At 40.5% G+C, this 17,420-nt stretch overlaps 1 protein-coding gene across 5 annotated transcripts in view; it reads right to left on the reverse strand.

Moving 5' to 3' along the window:
- LOC109426028 (zinc finger protein 436) overlaps positions 1–17,420 on the reverse strand; it is a 60,123-nt gene that overhangs the window by 14,856 nt on the left and 27,847 nt on the right. For 4 of the 5 annotated variants that reach the window (XM_019701461.3, XM_062856556.1, XM_029875966.2 and 1 more), the window contains exon 2: positions 1,802–3,049. In XM_019701461.3, coding sequence (XP_019557006.2) covers positions 1,802–2,446 — 645 coding nt within the window. In that variant the 5' untranslated portion in view covers positions 2,447–3,049. Of the gene's footprint in view, positions 1–1,801; positions 3,050–3,155; positions 3,512–17,420 lie in introns of those variants that run through there. The other variant, XM_019701462.3, reaches the window with a different exon arrangement.

Raw genomic sequence — 17,420 nt, forward strand, 5'->3', positions numbered from 1 at the left:
CATCCGCTTATCGATGGTCTAAAAATAGATTTCCGAGCTGCCGCAGTTGCTGCCGTCACCAACACAATCACATTCCGGGTTTGTTAGTGGTAAAAGTGCAGTCATTTGAATCAATCCATAATTTCATGTTGAATATACCATATCCCTGTTTGTTTTAACAAACTGTCAAAAATTTCGACAAATGAAAATATTTGTATTATCAAACAATAGAACAGTTCAGTGTAAACTAGAAATCAGTTTGTCGCTATAGTAAACTGAAAAATCGGTTGATTTGAACTAGAATTTAATTGTGTTTACAATTTATTTTTCTGCGTGATGATGGCAAAGGGCTCTAGGGAGGAACTAACGCGCCGCTACCCAGAATTTCTACAGACAGTGATGAAATGGAGGCGGTTGAAGAATTCGTATACTTGGGCTCACTGGTGACCGCCGACAACGTCACCAGCAGGAGAAATTTAGAGACGCATTGTGGCAGAAAATCGAACTTATACTGTGGTGCATAATTGATCGGCCAACCGGCCTCTCTAACTTTGGTTTGCCTTTATGGATTGAGCTCAATTTTGGACACGGAACCACCAATATGCTGAATATTACGTATACGAAGTACAAAATGTTATCGGTCACAGGTCTAGGCGGGACAAGGCGTTCAAAATGTGCAAAAGTGATCGGACAGCGGCATGCATGTAAATCAAAGGGGTACCGCTGCCCGATCACTTTTGCACATTTTGAACACCTTGTCACGCCCAGACCTGTGAACGAAAACATTTTCGCAGAATTCGGAACTGAAGACGCACAGCCATGGACCGTATCGAATGGAGACGACTCCTACGTACATCAGAGAACACTCAGGCCTTAGTCTGACCGGTAAGGTAAATGAGGCGAGGATTTTCTAGCCGCTCCATCGGGTTCTAAAATGTTTCCAAAAAAATTTAAGAACTTTGACAAGAATGACTAAAAGCACAGCTTATAATCAAGAGAAGGAGGGTCATTTCCCACTGATCTATAGAAACAGTATTACTTGACAGAACAGCCTATGACAGAAAGAAGGAAAAATCTCTGATAATCATTCAAGCGGTTGCAACACCAACAGAATGCAAATGCAAATAGGTCAAATGCCAACAAATAGAATGTCAACAAGTTACACAGCAGTATGACTCTGGCTATTTGAGTCTGCAGCTTATTCGTAATACAGCAGAAGGCCACTAGTTACGCTTTTAGATTTGATGACACATACTTAAAGGAGTTCTTGAAGAGCATGGGCATGAAACTGAGTATTGGTGATTGTACTCAAGGGAATTATCGTTTACTTTCAGAAATTTCAATAAATTTTAGAAAGTTCAATGCCTTCCTTATCGCTGCGACTTAAACTGCCGTAAACATTCTTTAACTCCCCTCCTAATTCAATCCAATCATTCCATTCATGTAATATTGAAGTAATTGAGGTACCAAAATATAATGTTTATGGCGTTTATGATAATCAGCTAATCAGCTGTATTGGTGTACAACAACGCAAACTATTTAAATTACTAAAATTTTTACTTGAATTTTATGTATTATTTCTCAAACAGTGAAAAAAACTCGATATCAATAACTGAAAACAAATTAAGCACCATACTGCCATGAATCGCATATCCGTCCCTTTTGTATAGGAAATCCAGCTAACGTGGGACTGATATGCGATTCATAGGCGGCAGCATAGTCGTTTCAGTGTTTGGTCCGTGTTCCCTAATATCTGGCGAAACAAGCTTGACAAATCTCATATAGTAAAGCTAAATAAAAAAAAAAAGCACAAAACACTTACCTGACCACCGCGCGCAAACGTCTTCGAGCACATGGGACATTTGTACGGCTTTTCCCCCGTGTGCACTCGCATGTGCAAACGCAGCCGCTCCTTGATGGGAAAGGTCTTCCCACAGAGATCGCACGTGTACAACGTATCCGTTCCGTGCTGCGAAGCGATGTGGTTCTTCAGACAGCCGGCCTGCCGAAAGCGCTGATTGCAATGCTGACAGGCGTACGGTCGTTCGTCGTTGTGGATGCGCAAATGTTTCCGCAGATCGTTCGCGCCCATGAAATTTTTATTGCACACATGGCAGATGTACCGTTTGCGTTCCTTTTTCTTCTGGGGAGTAGATTTCTGTCCGGTTTGAGATGCGCTGAGTTCGGACGTGTCCCCGTTGGATGTGACGGGAGATGCTGAGGAGAGGGGTTCGTTGTCGACCTCCAGCACGAGCAGGCCATTGTCGAAGTCTTCTAGCTCGGCTTGGATTGGCTGTTCTGTTGCAGCCGAGAGTGGAAGTTCTAGGGAGGTTTCCAATTGTTCCGGTGGAACCGGTGGTTCTTTCGGTGGAACATTGTTGTTGCTTTCCTCCTTGATTTTGGAGGCTTTCCGTTTCACCGCACCAGAGGTTGCCTTTGTGGCTTTAGTTTGTCGCACACGTTTCATTATTTTGCAGTTAGTAAAGGGTTCAGTTGGTAAAAGGGGTTGCGATTAGACAGATTTCTACTACAACCGTGACTAATTTGGTATATATGGCACTTTGTCTCTTTGGTTTCTTTAACACGTTCTCAACGCGACTAGCACATCGAACTACCGGTTGTTAGTGATAAAGGAAATGAAACGATACGAGTTAGTAACACCACCACCAGATATCCAGATAAGAAACTGATTACATTACACTGCTATAGTTCAACCGAGCGTTTGTTTCACAAATTACCACCACCGACGAAGCACCTCAGAGCACTGCTTTTATTGTCCTGCGAGTTTACTCCACTTTCTTGGTCGAACGTACCTATTCCACAGTTGAAGTCCAATTGTGCTCAGTCGGCATTATGCATAAACACATTTGCCTCTCTTCCAAGCTTTGCGCTTCGATTTTATATAATATTCATTCGCCATGGCACACGGGGAAGAAATTGAATTTTAAAATTCTAATTTATTCTTTTGACAGCGACGAACCTTTTCGCTGATGCCTGGTGACTTCCTCCCGGGAGGTCACTCAGAGGTGATACCGTCGTAGTCGTTGAAATGGTAACGATCGTCAAAGAACTGGAATAGATACAAGATAATGCCGAGGGTTAGCTTCTACGAACATCGAACGTGAGAAATGTGTAGGATTATAAATAAAAGATTTGAACCAGATTCAAATATTTACCATTGCTAACTACATGCATAGAAAGATAGAGAGAGAGGCTAGTGACTTCGGTGGTTCGAACCTCGAAACTGTAGTTCACCGTTGCTGCTGGCTGCCAGCCCGGCAGAGGTTGGTCGAGGCTCGTGTGACGACATTAAGATAAGCTGAATAAACAGAACAGTGCCGCTGATAAAAACACACTCATGCCAGCAGCAGCGATAGCGAAACACGCTGACGACGATTCCGGAGAAAAGCTGTAACTGTAATGAAAAACGCAACTGCAGCAGTCCTGTTGCCCGCCGCCACCCGAACCACACCGAATGGTGCATCAAAAGAGAGTTATGAAAAACTTCAACACAGGATAAAGTCGGAAACCCTCAATAGTTGGTACGTATAGTTTAGCGTCGAGGGTGTCTGGCTTGGCTAGGATCATGCTGCGCAAGCATATGGCACACGTGAGGTGGGGTGCTATATTGCAACAACCCCTATGTGAAATGTATATAGGCAAGGACGATTTTTGGAGGGGTTGGTTCTAGAAGCAAGGAGTTATGTAAAGGTCCTACGTTCCCCTTTCTATTGAGATTTTTTCGTTACTGAAGCTCTACCACCGGGGTCATTGAACAAATTTGCTTTTCGCTGACGCTGATTTCAGCGGCTGTGTGGTAGAGTTACCATCACAAGCATCACAGACTGGTACGAAATAGACAACAAGTTATTTTGTTGACATCTCCCCAAATTAGACTGACACAATAATTTGCAAGCCCCATCAAAATGTGATTGCAGCGCAGGACCATATCGCATCGAGTTGGTGTCTTCGGTGCACTTGTTGCTTGTAAAATATATCCATATGTCCATATGACCACGGTCCATACAAATTTTCAAAATTTAATATAGACAAAAGTCTAGGGGGTCTGAGATGACCAAAAACGATCCTTTTCGTCAATTGTCAACTGCTGCAACTTCCGGAGATCACTATGGAAATCCTCAGGAACGCACTTGGGACTCTTTGAAACAACCTAAAATTCCCTAAAACCCTTTGGAGCACCCTTGAAATCGCTGAAATGCCTCTAAAATACCCTGGAACCCCTTGAAAACAATTTAAACGTCCCAGAGAATTGGAACTCACTGGAACGCTCTGGAACACGCTTGAAGCCCATGAAACGCCAATAAAATCCTGGAACACGCGTGAAACCCCTTGACATTTCTGAAACACTCCCAAAACACCTTGTAACGCCCTGGAACACCCCTAAAATCACGAGATGAACTAGTTTAGCAATAGGGGCAGTCCGTAAACCACGTGGTCATTTTTGGAAGATTCCGGACCCCCCCCCCCCCGCGTGTTCTTTCGTTCATACAAAAAAAAATGTATGGACCGTAGTCTTTGACCGACACCAAGCATTCCATGCACATGGGCCATGTCGGTTTCTGTGCCACATTGAGTTTCCTGCACCATTGTACGAATTGCAAGTGCACCTTAAAATTAAACATGTTGAGTATAACCAAAGAATAAGAATATCAAGAATGCCCACTCCGCTGATGCTCGGAGGACACTACCACAGCGCTACCTGCGGATGAAAGTTCAACCTTCATGCGGTAGTGTGCGTTACTGATTGTATGCGGATACCAAAACATACGTACACCACCTTCTCTTATCACAATTCACGAACATTCCACCTTGATACGCTTAGAGAGCGCTACTTGTCTTGTCGCTTGACGTTTACATAGAAAAAGGCAAAAGAGGGCATTCTTTCTATTTTTATTCTTTGGTATAACAGAATCATGGTAATACTAATGCACCATAGTGACATCATGCAGCTTCTTTGCATTCCATACACCATCATGATGTCCACAGAATAATCTAGGCACCATCTCACGCTCCATCTTTGAATTATTTATATGGTCTAATTTGAAATCTTGCACCATCGTTAAATTTTATGCACTTCTAAAGCTTTCCAAGCGTAATCGTGGCGTTCACTATATCATCTAGGCATCTATTGAACCATTATTTCTGTATGAAGTTTCGTACATCAAAATAGCATTCCATGTACCATGTCAACTCTAATGCACCCAAGTAACATTTTTAGTTTTCTTATTGCCTACAAGCTGTTGTTACAATCAAACTGTTAAAACTCATTTTAAAGCTTAGTAATCCTACCAGCTCTAATAAAACCGTGATAAAACTTTATAAAGCCGAAAAGGGCCCACCCTACAGGAGCTTGTTAAAACCATTCCTTAAAACGTTTTATAGGCTATTTCATTTTATGACACATTCCTGTAGTCTGTTATACAGCAAAGATAAGATCTGTTTTGTAGGTCACAAGAAGATAAACAAGCCGTATCAAAGCTCGTTGAAACCATTAAAATAAATCTGGAATCAAAGCTTTCAAATTAAATGGAGTAAATTTTAAATTGATAATGTCCATGATATTTTGTTGCAAATTTCTGCGGTGTTAAACTCTGTTTCTATAACACAGAAACTCATGCCATTGTAGTTTACTCGTAAAATGCATCAAATTACTATTGAATAAAACGAAGCGCCACGTCAAATTGCGGTTTTGTCATATTAAAAATAAGAAGTGGGATTAAAGTTTACAAAATTGTGCATTCAAACTTCAACCGAAAAATCAACATGGCGTGCACAAGTCGCAAATAGGAACAGAACATCGTGGCTAAAAATATGGATATCGTCAAGTTAAACTCTTTTGGTTTTGATTGAGGTTGTTTAAGAGCACTTGGTTTAAAAGTAATAGTTTCTAGAGTTACTGTTCTTTGTGAATACGGAAAAAAGTCCAGCGTTTGCCCACTTATTCTTAACGCATTTGATTTGCGCTACTCAAACACTTTTAGGTTTTAAGAAAAGGCGGGCTCAGACTGACCCTTCTTAAGAACTCTCCGGCTAGCCGGTAGCCGTCAAAAATGTAAACAGACCAAAATTCCAGGTGTTCTTCTGCTTTTCAGCAGTATTTGATGATAATTTGAGGTTTTTGTTTAATTTGATCGAGCGTTAGGTAGGTATATAGTATATTAAATCCCAATTTTGAACTATTTAGTGTCTACCTAAAATAGTGGAAAACGAAATAATGCGTGAATGATTACGTTTTCGTTTGTATTGCCCATCAAATCGATTTTCCACAAGGAAATCGCATTGCAGAAAAAAATCCTTAGCTTAATGCTTCCGCTTATAATCCTGAAAAGGTTTAAGACTGCTTTACTGCGACTTATGCATTCTAATAAGTTTTAAGGCCGATGTCATACATTATGCATGCAGCTTTGAAAAAAGTTTTAGGATTCAGTTTTAATATGTACTTTTCAGGCCGTTTAGGTTAAAATTTTTGCTCAGCAGAAAGGATAGAAGATAAGTTTTATTGAATAGACTTCCAGGTACATACAAAGTGTTTTAAAGTTGCATGTGTCATTAAGACTGTTTTACAATATATAATGCTTTATTAAACCTAAAAGGGTTTACCAAAGCAATGACAAAACCTATATAAATAGTGTCTAAGAGCAGAAAGCATAGAAATTGTTACTTGCATCATACTGACATCAAGCACCATCTTTGAATGCCATGCTCCAAATCAGCATTCCATGCACCATCACAATGATATCAGTGATATCTAGGAATCCTATACACCACGGTGACATCATGCACCTTTATTGCCACACCCAATCTGATTTTTATGCAGCAACTAATGTTTACACCATCTCCAAATATCATGCTTCATCTTAGCATCGAATTGCAATTACTTGCCACGCATACACTTGACGTTCCTTTGATTAAGGATATAATGTACCATTGAACACCATTGAATTTTGTATACCATTTTTTTAATTCGCGCATCTAAACAGCATTCCATGGATCATTTTAAGAATCACTCTACCACCTCGAGAAATTCCTGGAGGAATCCGTGAAGGTATTCCAAGAGAAATTCCTGGCGGAATTTCAGGAGGATTCCCTAAAGGACCTCTGCAGGCATTACTAAAGGAGTACTTGAAAGAGTTGTTGAAGGAAGTTCTCAAAACCTGCTAGAGGAGTCTAGAGAAATTCCTGTAGAATTACCAGGAGGAACTACTACAGGAATTGCTGGATAATTATTGAAGGAACTCCCAGGAGGAATTCCAGGAGGAATCCCTGAAGGAATCCGTGGAGGTATTCATAAAGAAATCCTTAGAAGAAATGCTATAGGAAGCTCTGGAAAATTCCAGAAGAAATCTCTGATGTAATCCGTGAAGGAGTTATAGGATGAATCACCGGAGAGATAACAGAAGAAACCCGTAGATGAGTCCATGAAATAATTCCTGGAGGAATCCCTGGATCAATTGCTGGAAGAATTCCTAAAAGAGTTTTTAGTAGAATTCCCGCATGAATCTCTGGAAGAATTACTCGAGGAATTCATTGATGAATCCTTCCCAGAGATATCTCTGAAGGAATCAGTGGAGGCATTCTTGAAAGAATCATTGAAAGAATTTCTGGAGAAGTCCGTGGAGAAATTCTTGGAGAAATTTCTGAAGAAATTCCTGGAGGAGTTTCTGGAGAAATTCCTGGACGAATTTCTGGAAAAAAATCTGCCTCGTGGGGGCATTCCAGAAGGAATTCCTGGAGGATTTTCAGGAGGAATACTTGAAGGAATTTCTGGAGGCATTCCTAAAGGAATCCTTGGAAATCCTGCAGAGAGCTTTCCTAAAGGAGTCCTTGGAAATCCTGCAGAGAACTTTGAAAAATCCCTGGAGAATTCCTTGCTGTAATCCCAGGAGGAGTTTCTGACAGGAATGCGTGAAGGATTTCCAGAATGAATCCCTGGAGAAATTTTAGGAGAAATCCATAGAGGAATCCCTGCAGGAATTGCTCGAGCAATTCATACAGGAATTCCTGGAAGAGATCCGGGAGATTTTTTTTTTTTTTTGAGAAATCCGTGAAGGAATTCTTGGAGAAATACCTAGGGGAATTCCTGGAGGAATCCCTGGAGAAATTTTTAGAGGATTTACTGGAGGAATTACTTGAGGAATTCCTGGAGTAATTTCTGGAAGAGTACCGGGAGAAATTTCTTTAAGATTTTTTTTAAGAATTCTTGGAGGAATAACAAGAGAAATTCCTGGAGGTATTCTTAGAGCATTTTCTGGACAAACTTTTAAGGCTTTTTGGAGGAGTTCCTGGAGAAAATCTTTGAGGAATGTCTGGAGGATTTTTTTTTAAGAAACTTCTGAAAAAACGCATGGATGAATTCCTGGACGAATTCCCGGAGAAATTCCTGGAGGAATTCCTAGAAGCATTACCGGAAAAGTTCCGGGAGAAATTCTCTTAGGATTTTCTGGAGGAATCCATTGAGAATTTTCTGGAGGAATTCCTGTAGCAATCCCTGGAGGAATTCCTGGAGGAATTTCTGGAGGAATTTCTGGAGGATTCCTTTGAGGAATTTCTAGAGGAGTTCCGTGAGAAATTGATTTAGGATTATGTGGAGGATTCCATGGAGGAACTCCTGGAGGATTCCCTGGAGAAATTCCTTGTGAAATTCCATGGAGGTATCCATGAAGGAATTCTTGAAAGAGTTTCGGCAGACAATTCTTGAGGATTCTTTGAGGGAATTCTGCCAGAAATTCCTAAAGGATTTTCTGGAGGAATCCCTGGAGGAATTCCTGGAGTAATTTCTGTAGGAATTTTTGAGGAATTTCTGAAGCAAGTCATGAATGAATCGTAGAAGGAATTCCTGAAGAAATCCTTGAGAATTTCCTGTAGAATCTCCTGAAGGAATCCATGGAGGAATCGCTCGAGGAATTCTAGGAGGAATTCCTGGAGGAGTTCCGAGAAAAAATCCTCCAGGATTTTCTGGAGGAATCAGTGGAGCAATTCCTGGAGCAATCCCTAGAGAAATCTCTGGAGGAATTCCTTGAAGTAATTCTGGAGGAATTCCTGGAGTATATACTGGAAGAATTCCTGAAGAAATAAGTTGACGAAAGTCTGGAGACATATAATAGGCTTCCTGGAGAAATTACTGGGGGAATGTCTGAAGGAAATGCTCGAGGAATTTATGAAAGGATTCCTGTAGGCATTTTTGGAGGATTTTTTTTAAATAAATTTAATAATGAATCTCTGGAATCCTGGAAGAATTCCTCGAGGAATTCTTGGGAGAGTTCCGGGAGGCATTCCTTTAGGATTCTCTGGAGGAATTCTGGTTGAAATTTCCAGAGGATTTTCTGGAGGAATTCCTGGAGGAATTTCTGGAGGAATTCCTGAAGGAATTTCTGGCGTTCTTCCTCGAGAAATTTCTGAAAGAATTCCTGGACGAATTTCTGGAGGATTTTTTGAGGATTTTCTGAAGAAATTCATGGATGAATCCCTGGAGGAATTCCCGAAGAAATTCCTTTAAAATTTCCTGGTGAATTTCCTGTAGGAATCCATGGAGGAATCCTTGAAGGAATTGCTTGAAGAGTTCCGTAAGAAATTCCTTCAGAATTATCTGGAGGAATACGTGGAGGAATTCCCTGGAGGAAATATTAGAGGAATTCTGGCAGACATTTCTTAAAGATTTTTCCTAGAAGAAATTTCATGTGAAATCTCTGGAGGAATTATTTAAAGAATTTCTGGAGAAAATGAGGATTCCTGAAAAAAATTCTGGAAATAACTCCTCTAGGAATTTGTGAAGGAATACCTGGAGGAATTTCTGGAGGAATTTCTGAAAAAAATTCTGGAAAAATTCCTGGAGGTTTTCCTGGAGGGATTTCTCGCAAAATTCTTCGAGAAATTTTTGAAGGAATTCCTGGTAGAGTTCCGGGAGAAATTCCTTTAGGATTTTCCGAAAGAATCCGTGGAGGAATTCCTGGAGGCATCTTGGGGGAGTTTCTGGAGGAATGTCTGAAGACCCAAGCAGCACCTGCAACATCATCCAAAATGTGGCTTTCTATGCTTTGGTCTATAAGAGTTGCAATAAAAACACACGCAACTTCCATCTTGTCAGTTGAGTTGCATATAAATTCCGAATATCGTTAAGTTGCGGCTTTGTTTCATATGAATCACAAATAACATCGTATTTAACATCAATTAATGGAGGCGGAGCTTACATATTCCTCACAAGTAACAATACAGTCAGCTTGCATTAAATGTCCCAAGCAGCACCTGCAACATCAACCAAAATGTGGTTTTCTATGCTTTGGTCTAAAAGAGTTGCAATAAAAGCGCACGCAACTTTCATCTTGTCAGTTGAGTTGCATTTAAACTCCGAATATCGTTAAGTTGCAGCTTTGTTTCATAGGAATTACAAATAACATCGTATTTAACATCGATTTATGGAGGCGGAGCTTACATATTCCTCACAAGTGGCAATACAGTCAGCTTGCATTAAATGTGTTATGTAACACACATGAAGCATCTTACTCTGGTTTGTTTGTTCAGATTAGGTTCCTAATGTGTTGCGGAAAACTTGCGCGTCGTTTCATTTTGACAGCTTTCTAACTTGTGGCAAAGACGGTACAATGAAGTAACGCGTAACTTCAGTAGCTTTTATGGTGCATTGAGCAGCAAATCTTTCACAGAGATTCTGGTGTAATATGTAAGGTGAGTGGTTAATACTCCTGGTGTCCATGGTTCGAGTCTGAATATATTTTTTTCATTTTTTTATCATCCCACCTGGCTCATGTTGCATAACGATTTAAAATTTGCGCTTTTTGCGTTCCAAAGAAAAAGCAATTGTGTTGTGTTGTCCTTAATTAGAACAGTGAATAAATTGCACTGATGTTGCTGGTACTGGCTTTGAAACAAGTCGTGTTGCTTGGAGTGCTATGTAGCACACATGCAACATCTTACTCTGGTTTGTTTGTTCAGATTAGGTTCTAAATATGTTGCGGAAAACTTACGCGTCTTTTCATTTTGACAGTTTTCTAATTTGTGACAAAGAAGGTGCAATGAAGTAACCCGTAACTTCAGTAGCTTTTACGGTGTGTTGAGCAGCAATTCTCTCACAGAGCTTCTGGGGCAGTATGTAAGGTGAGTGGTTAATACTCCTGGTGTCCATGGTTCGAGTCTCGACATGTTTTTTTTTCATTTTTTTATCATTCCCCCTAGCTCAAGTTGCAAACGATTTAAAATCTGCGCTTTTTGCGTTGCAAAGAAGAAGCAATTGTGTTCTGTTGTTCTTAATACAAACAGTGAATAAATTGCACTGATGTTGATGGTACTGGCTTGAAACAAGTCGTGTTGCTTGGGGAAACTCCTCGAGAAATTTTTTATGGAATACCTGTAGGATTTTTTTTGAAGGATTTCTGAAGAAATTGATTAATGTATCAATGAAGAAATTCCTGGAAAAAATGCTGAAGAAATTCCTGGAGGAATCCGTGGACAAACTCTTCGCGGAATTCCTCGAGGAATTCTTGGAAGTGTTCCGGGAGACATTGCCAGGGAATTCTTGCAGAAATTCCCTGAGGATTTTCTGGAGGGATTGCTGGATGAATTCCTGGAGGAATTTCTGGAGTTCTTCGTCGAAAAATTTCTGAAACAATTCCTGAAAGAATATTTGAGGAATTTTCGAAGAAATTCATGGATGAATCCCTGGTGGAATTTCCGAAGAAATTCCTTGAGAATTTCCTGGATAAATCCATGGAGGAATCCCTAGAAGAATTTCTCGAGGAATTCCTAAAAGACATCCTTGTGAGATTTCTCTAGGATCATCTGCAGGAATACGTAGAGCAATTTCTGGAGGAATCCCTGGAGGAAATATTGGGGTAATTCTGGCAGACATTCGCAGAGGATTTTTCCTAGATAAATTTCAGGATATTCTTGGAATATTTACTGGAGGAATTACTGGTGCTGAATTCATGAAATTCTATTGTAATATTTTTACAGTGACGCACATTCATAAAAAAAAAATCAAACAAAACTGAACTACTTTCCCACTCTCGTTATTACCATATTAACAACATAGGTCACAAAATATGTCCAATCGTCGCTCCGAGTCAACCGAAAGTGACTCATATGCACGTATTGTATAGCATTCATTCACAATTTTTATTTTTTAATTTCTTCAACATCCTCTTCGCCTCATCAGCTGGCCGGTCGATTAGGTACTTCCACCACTTACTAGCTCTAGAAATGCTCTTCGCCTTCGCATGAGGAAAAGCCCGCGCTCGCACATATGTTTTGCACATTTTGTCGTCGTCTGGTCGTCATCGCCTCAACTCATATTGCACCCGCGCGCCGCCGGTTTCTCACTGGGTTGTTGTGGCGGCGGCAGAATTGAACCAGAGAAAAGAAGAAAAAAATCTATGCAACAGAGACCTCTCTGGAAGCAACGAACTCGACCATCCGGCGACGAGAACGATAGACATGGTTAATTAAATATGAAGAAAAGATGCGATAAGCGGCGTTGAATTTAGATTGGAGTCGAGTAAAAGGAAGCTTGGAGTACAAATACAGAAATTTCTTTATATAGACATTATCATTTCGTGGCAGATCTTTTACCTATCATGCTAAGTATAGCATCAACTAAACGGTTAACCCTCGAGTAATCGCGCTGTTGTATTTTGTACAACACGTTGAAAAAATCTCGCTTTTTGTATTCAGCATTAGCGGGGTGCTGGCGGTGCAGGCCAACCGCGCGAGTTACGGAAGGTTAAGAACAAAAAGCTGAGAACCCGAGCAGAAGTCAAGTACTGGCGATCAAAATGTGATATTGGTATGTTTGAGATAAGAGGTAAAAGTACTGAGAATAATAGCAAAAATTTGTTCTTGAACCATCTAACCAATCGCAAAATTTGATACATATTTGAAGATCAATCAAATAGCTCCCTGCTATTGGTTAGATCTTACCAAGAGCTAAATGTGCTATGATTATGATGTTCCAGGAGTAAAATTGAGATATTATTTTCAGTACTTTTACCTCTTATCTCAAACAAACAAATATCACTTTTTGACCTCCGTATCAAAATATGCTATTATTGAGCTATTTTACTCTGCTCGGGAAGCATGCCTATAGAGGCTCTGATTCTGTTGAGGCACCAAAAAGTAAAAGGAAAACTTCCCTCGACTAAAGTCAACATTTTACTTAAGAAAATTGTCAATTGAATGAAATACGAGAAATTTAAATCTACGAAGTTATACAATTGTTTGGGGAAACGATACATTTTATAACAATAATTCGGAAATCTAAACATAAACAGTTATGGAATTGATCAAATTCAAACACCATACTTTACGGCACGGCCAAGTCTTTTCCTTTCCCTGTTGAATGTTCTATATTTTTACGGCTCAGTCGAAACGGGTCGATGAGTGCTCCTCATCGACGTTTTTGTTTATGACAAATAAATTTGCTAACGTAAGCATAAAGTGAATCAACCATCGAAATATCGTCATTGGCTGATGTGTGGACGATTATGCCGACGACGGAAACAGTATGCTCTTATGCCCAGTTGAATGATTTGTATGAGCGCATAAGTAGGAAGACCGTGGTGACCGATCTTATTCGAGGTAGGGCTTCCGGTGTTTGACTCGTCGATCGAGAAGCTTGCGGCTGTATAACACTTTAGAAAGATTGTTCACTCGAGCTGATTTAACTGCGCGCTGCGATTGATCTTCTTATAAGTGGTCACGGTTCAATTGTTCGGAACAATGGTCGTCTTCATAACGAACGTGCTATACTGCGGGTGTGGTATATGGTATGCCGCGATTGCTATGATTCATCTGTTGAAGGAATGAGTAATCCAACAGTATTGAATTCACCTAATTGGCCAGCCTATCTTATCAGTATACGCCTTGAAAAAGTATAACATACAAGAGTGCACCTACAGTCCTGATCAAAAGTTTGGGTCATTCCCTAAAAAACAGGTCATTTTTAGGCCAATTTACGTCCAATATCAAGAACCTAAGAACCTCATTCAGTCAAAGGAACTTTGAACATGTTTTAGGTGAAACTTTTTCAAAAATAATTGTATGTAAACTCAACCTAAAGTTGACAAATTTTCTAAAACATAAATTTAAACTTACAGTAGTTTCTATTAGCAATAAAAGACACGGACAACGGACAACGTCTTCAGCTTTCGGCTGTGCAGACTGTTTTTAACTTAACATTAGACAACGGACAACGGAGCATGCACCAGTGGAAACGGGGAAGAAACTATTCTCACGAAAAGTTTCAACGCCCGAAGCGGGAATCGAACCCTCACCCCATAGCATGGTGCGATTATAAGCTTGGTGACCCTAACCGCACGGCTACGAGGCTCCACTAATAAAAAAGGTTGTTAAGTAAATTTACTATTGATGTAATCGACGAAAAGTTTGGGGTCAACCCTCATGAATGAAGTGGTATTCTGGAAGAGTGATCGACAATCCATACCGATATTTGACGAGATCATTAAATTTCAAGGTTCTGCTGAATGTTAGATAAAGATAGTGGTTAGTGAAGCATAAGATGTCACGCATTTCCCGGGTATGAAAAACGCACGAGTTGCCTATCTGTTACAACTTCAAGTGGGAGGGGGGAGGTCATAAGGACCTGGAAGGACTTTGGTGTGATTCACATCTGAGAGCTGAAGGAACAGTGGATGAATGTGAAGCATAACTCTGTTCCAGCAGGATTCTGGGTTTCCTTTCGGGATACCCTCTGAATTTTTCTCGGTGTTGCTTCTGTGATTCTTCTATGAATTCCTTCTGACATTCCTCCTGAAGTTCCTTCAGGTTTTCTTCTGACAATCTACCAGGAGTTTCTCCTGATATCCATTTAGGAATTTCAACTGGGATTTCTAGGGGATTCTCCCAGAACTTCTCTACATGATTTCTCCAGGATCTTTTTCTAGGATTCCTTCGGGAATTCCTTCCGGGATTAACTCAGGTATCCGTTCCTGTATTTTTTTTTCTAGAAATTCCTTCCGGGATTCTTCCAGAAATTGCTTCCGAGCTGAGATTCATCCACGAGGTCATTCTGGGATTCTTTCAATAACTTTTTCGGGAATGCTGCGCGATTCTCTCGAGGAGTTCTTTTTGGATTTCCTGCAGATCCTGCTGGAATTCCTTCTAAAGTTCATGCTGGTGTTCTCTCGGATGTTTCTAATGAATATTCCCTACGAGTTTAGTTGGAATTCCTCCAGGCGTTTTTTATGGAACTCCTTAAGTTTTTCAATAGAATTATTCCAGGAGTACCTTGTAAAAATTTCTACAGGACTTTATTGAGAAAACTCTCCCATCAGAATGTCCCCACAGTTTTGTAAAGGAGTTCCTTCTGGATTACCTCCAATGATTCCTTCTGAGATATTTATAACATACATCAATTGGAATTCGTTCTGGGAATCCCAGAAATAATTAATAAAGATTTAAAAATAAACACTTGAAGGCATTCTCAAACGAGGAGGAGTAGGAGAGGAATCCCGGAATAAGGTAGGGGCCGTTCATAAACCACGTAGACTTTTGGGGGGGGGAGGGGGGCCAAAGTCTACGCTCCATACAAATTTTAAAATTTTTGTATGAACTAAAGTCAACGAGGGGGGGAGGGGGGTTCTAAGATGACCAAATTTTGGTCTACGTGGTTTATGAACAGCCCCTTAATGGAAAAATCCTAATAGGACATCGCAGAGTAATCCCGAAAGGAGTTCCAGGAAGAATCCTGGAAGGAGTTTCAAAAAGAATCCCAGAACTCTTGGATAAATTTTAGATTGTGAGCAATTTCTGGATGAGATGTGGAAAGAATTGTTAGAGGAACTTTGGAAAGAATTCTTGGGGGACTCCCGGAACGAACTCCTAGATTATTCCCTGAAGGAATTTCTGAACGAATTCCGGAAAAAAGTCCTCGAGAAATCGCAGGCGAAACTTCTGAAAGATACTTAAATAACCTCTTGAAGGATCTCAGAAAGAGCTCCCTGAGAAATCCCAGAATAAACTCCTGGAGGAATCATGGGAATAATTCCCGGGGATACCATGGAAGGTAATCTTTAAGTAATCCTAGAAGGCATTCTTGCAAGAATCTAGGAACAAATTCATAGAGACATCCCCGAAGGAATACCTGGAAAGGTTCCGGAAAGAACCTCAGGAGGAAAGCCGAAAAGAGTTCGTAGGAAAATTCCGAAAAAAAACTCCTGCAGGAATCCCAGATAAAACATGTTTAGGAATCTGTAATTTAGAAAACAAAAACTGCTAGATCAATCTCAAAGAGAACTTTTGAAGAAATCCTAAAAAAATCCTTAAAAATCTCCTAAAGAAGCTCCCTCAGGGATCCCAGAAGAGACTCCTGCGGGAATCCTGGAAGACACACCAGACATCCTTGAAGGAATTCCTAGAAAATCCTGAACAAATCCCAGAAGAAGAGGAATCAAGTATTTGTCCAAAAAGAAATCAATGCTAAAACATCTTGTTTGACTCGATCTAATTTTCATTAGTGCCAAACAGGAGTGCACCGCTCAAACGTCAAAATTTTTTGTGAGAGTAAACTGGCCAGTATGAATTCGTGCAGAAGTTCATACTCTGGCCTACAAGGCGAACACGCTCCTTGTCACCGTGGAGTTGATTTCCTGTTCAGCGCTCATGCCATCGCTGCGCTCATGAAATAGGAGCCTATTAATGAGAGGATAATTGTGACCAGATTCAGAATACGGGTTCGAGACCTTAGATTTTACCATAACCCAATGCCACGCTATCAAAATGCAAGGCAAAGAGAAATTTTACAGCTAACTGCATACTGTCCTGGACAAGATTCCAAAAGGTGACATCAAGATCCTTATGAGCGACTTTAATGCGAAAGTTAGTTCCGTAAACTCGGACAGGGATGGGAACACTCACTTGCAAAGAGTTACACTCATTTGCTATTTTCTCTGCTCAGAAGCGTGCAATCAAAAAACGATGTATGGGCGACTTTTGCCTTGTGGTTTTGTCTAAAACTTTGCCGAATAGAGTAGGGGTCGTACACGAATCCCAAAGTCGTGACAGAGCTGTGAAAGCGACTCTCCACGAGGTGAGTGTAATTTACATTCACCTTGTGGAGAGTTGCTTTCGCAGCTCCCTCACGACTTTTGTATGCGTGTGCGACCCCTACTTTATTCGGAAAACTTTTAGACAAAATCACCAGGCAAAAGTCGTCCATACATCGTTTTTTGATTGCACACTTCTGAGCTGAGAAAACGGCAAGTGAGTGTAATTCTTTGCAAGTGAGTGTTCCCATCCTTGAACTCGGATTATGAGCACCTAATTGGACGACATGGTCACGGATAAATAAGCGAATTAAGAGCAGGGATAGGGTGCGATTGTGTGTTACACGCTTACTTTGCCGGGCTTACTTTGGTTGCGCTCTGTCGTATGCACTCTCTCGGTGCTTGTCTCTG

This window comes from Aedes albopictus, chromosome 3, assembly GCF_035046485.1.
Source record: "Aedes albopictus strain Foshan chromosome 3, AalbF5, whole genome shotgun sequence".
Lineage (NCBI taxonomy): Eukaryota > Metazoa > Arthropoda > Insecta > Diptera > Culicidae > Aedes > Aedes albopictus.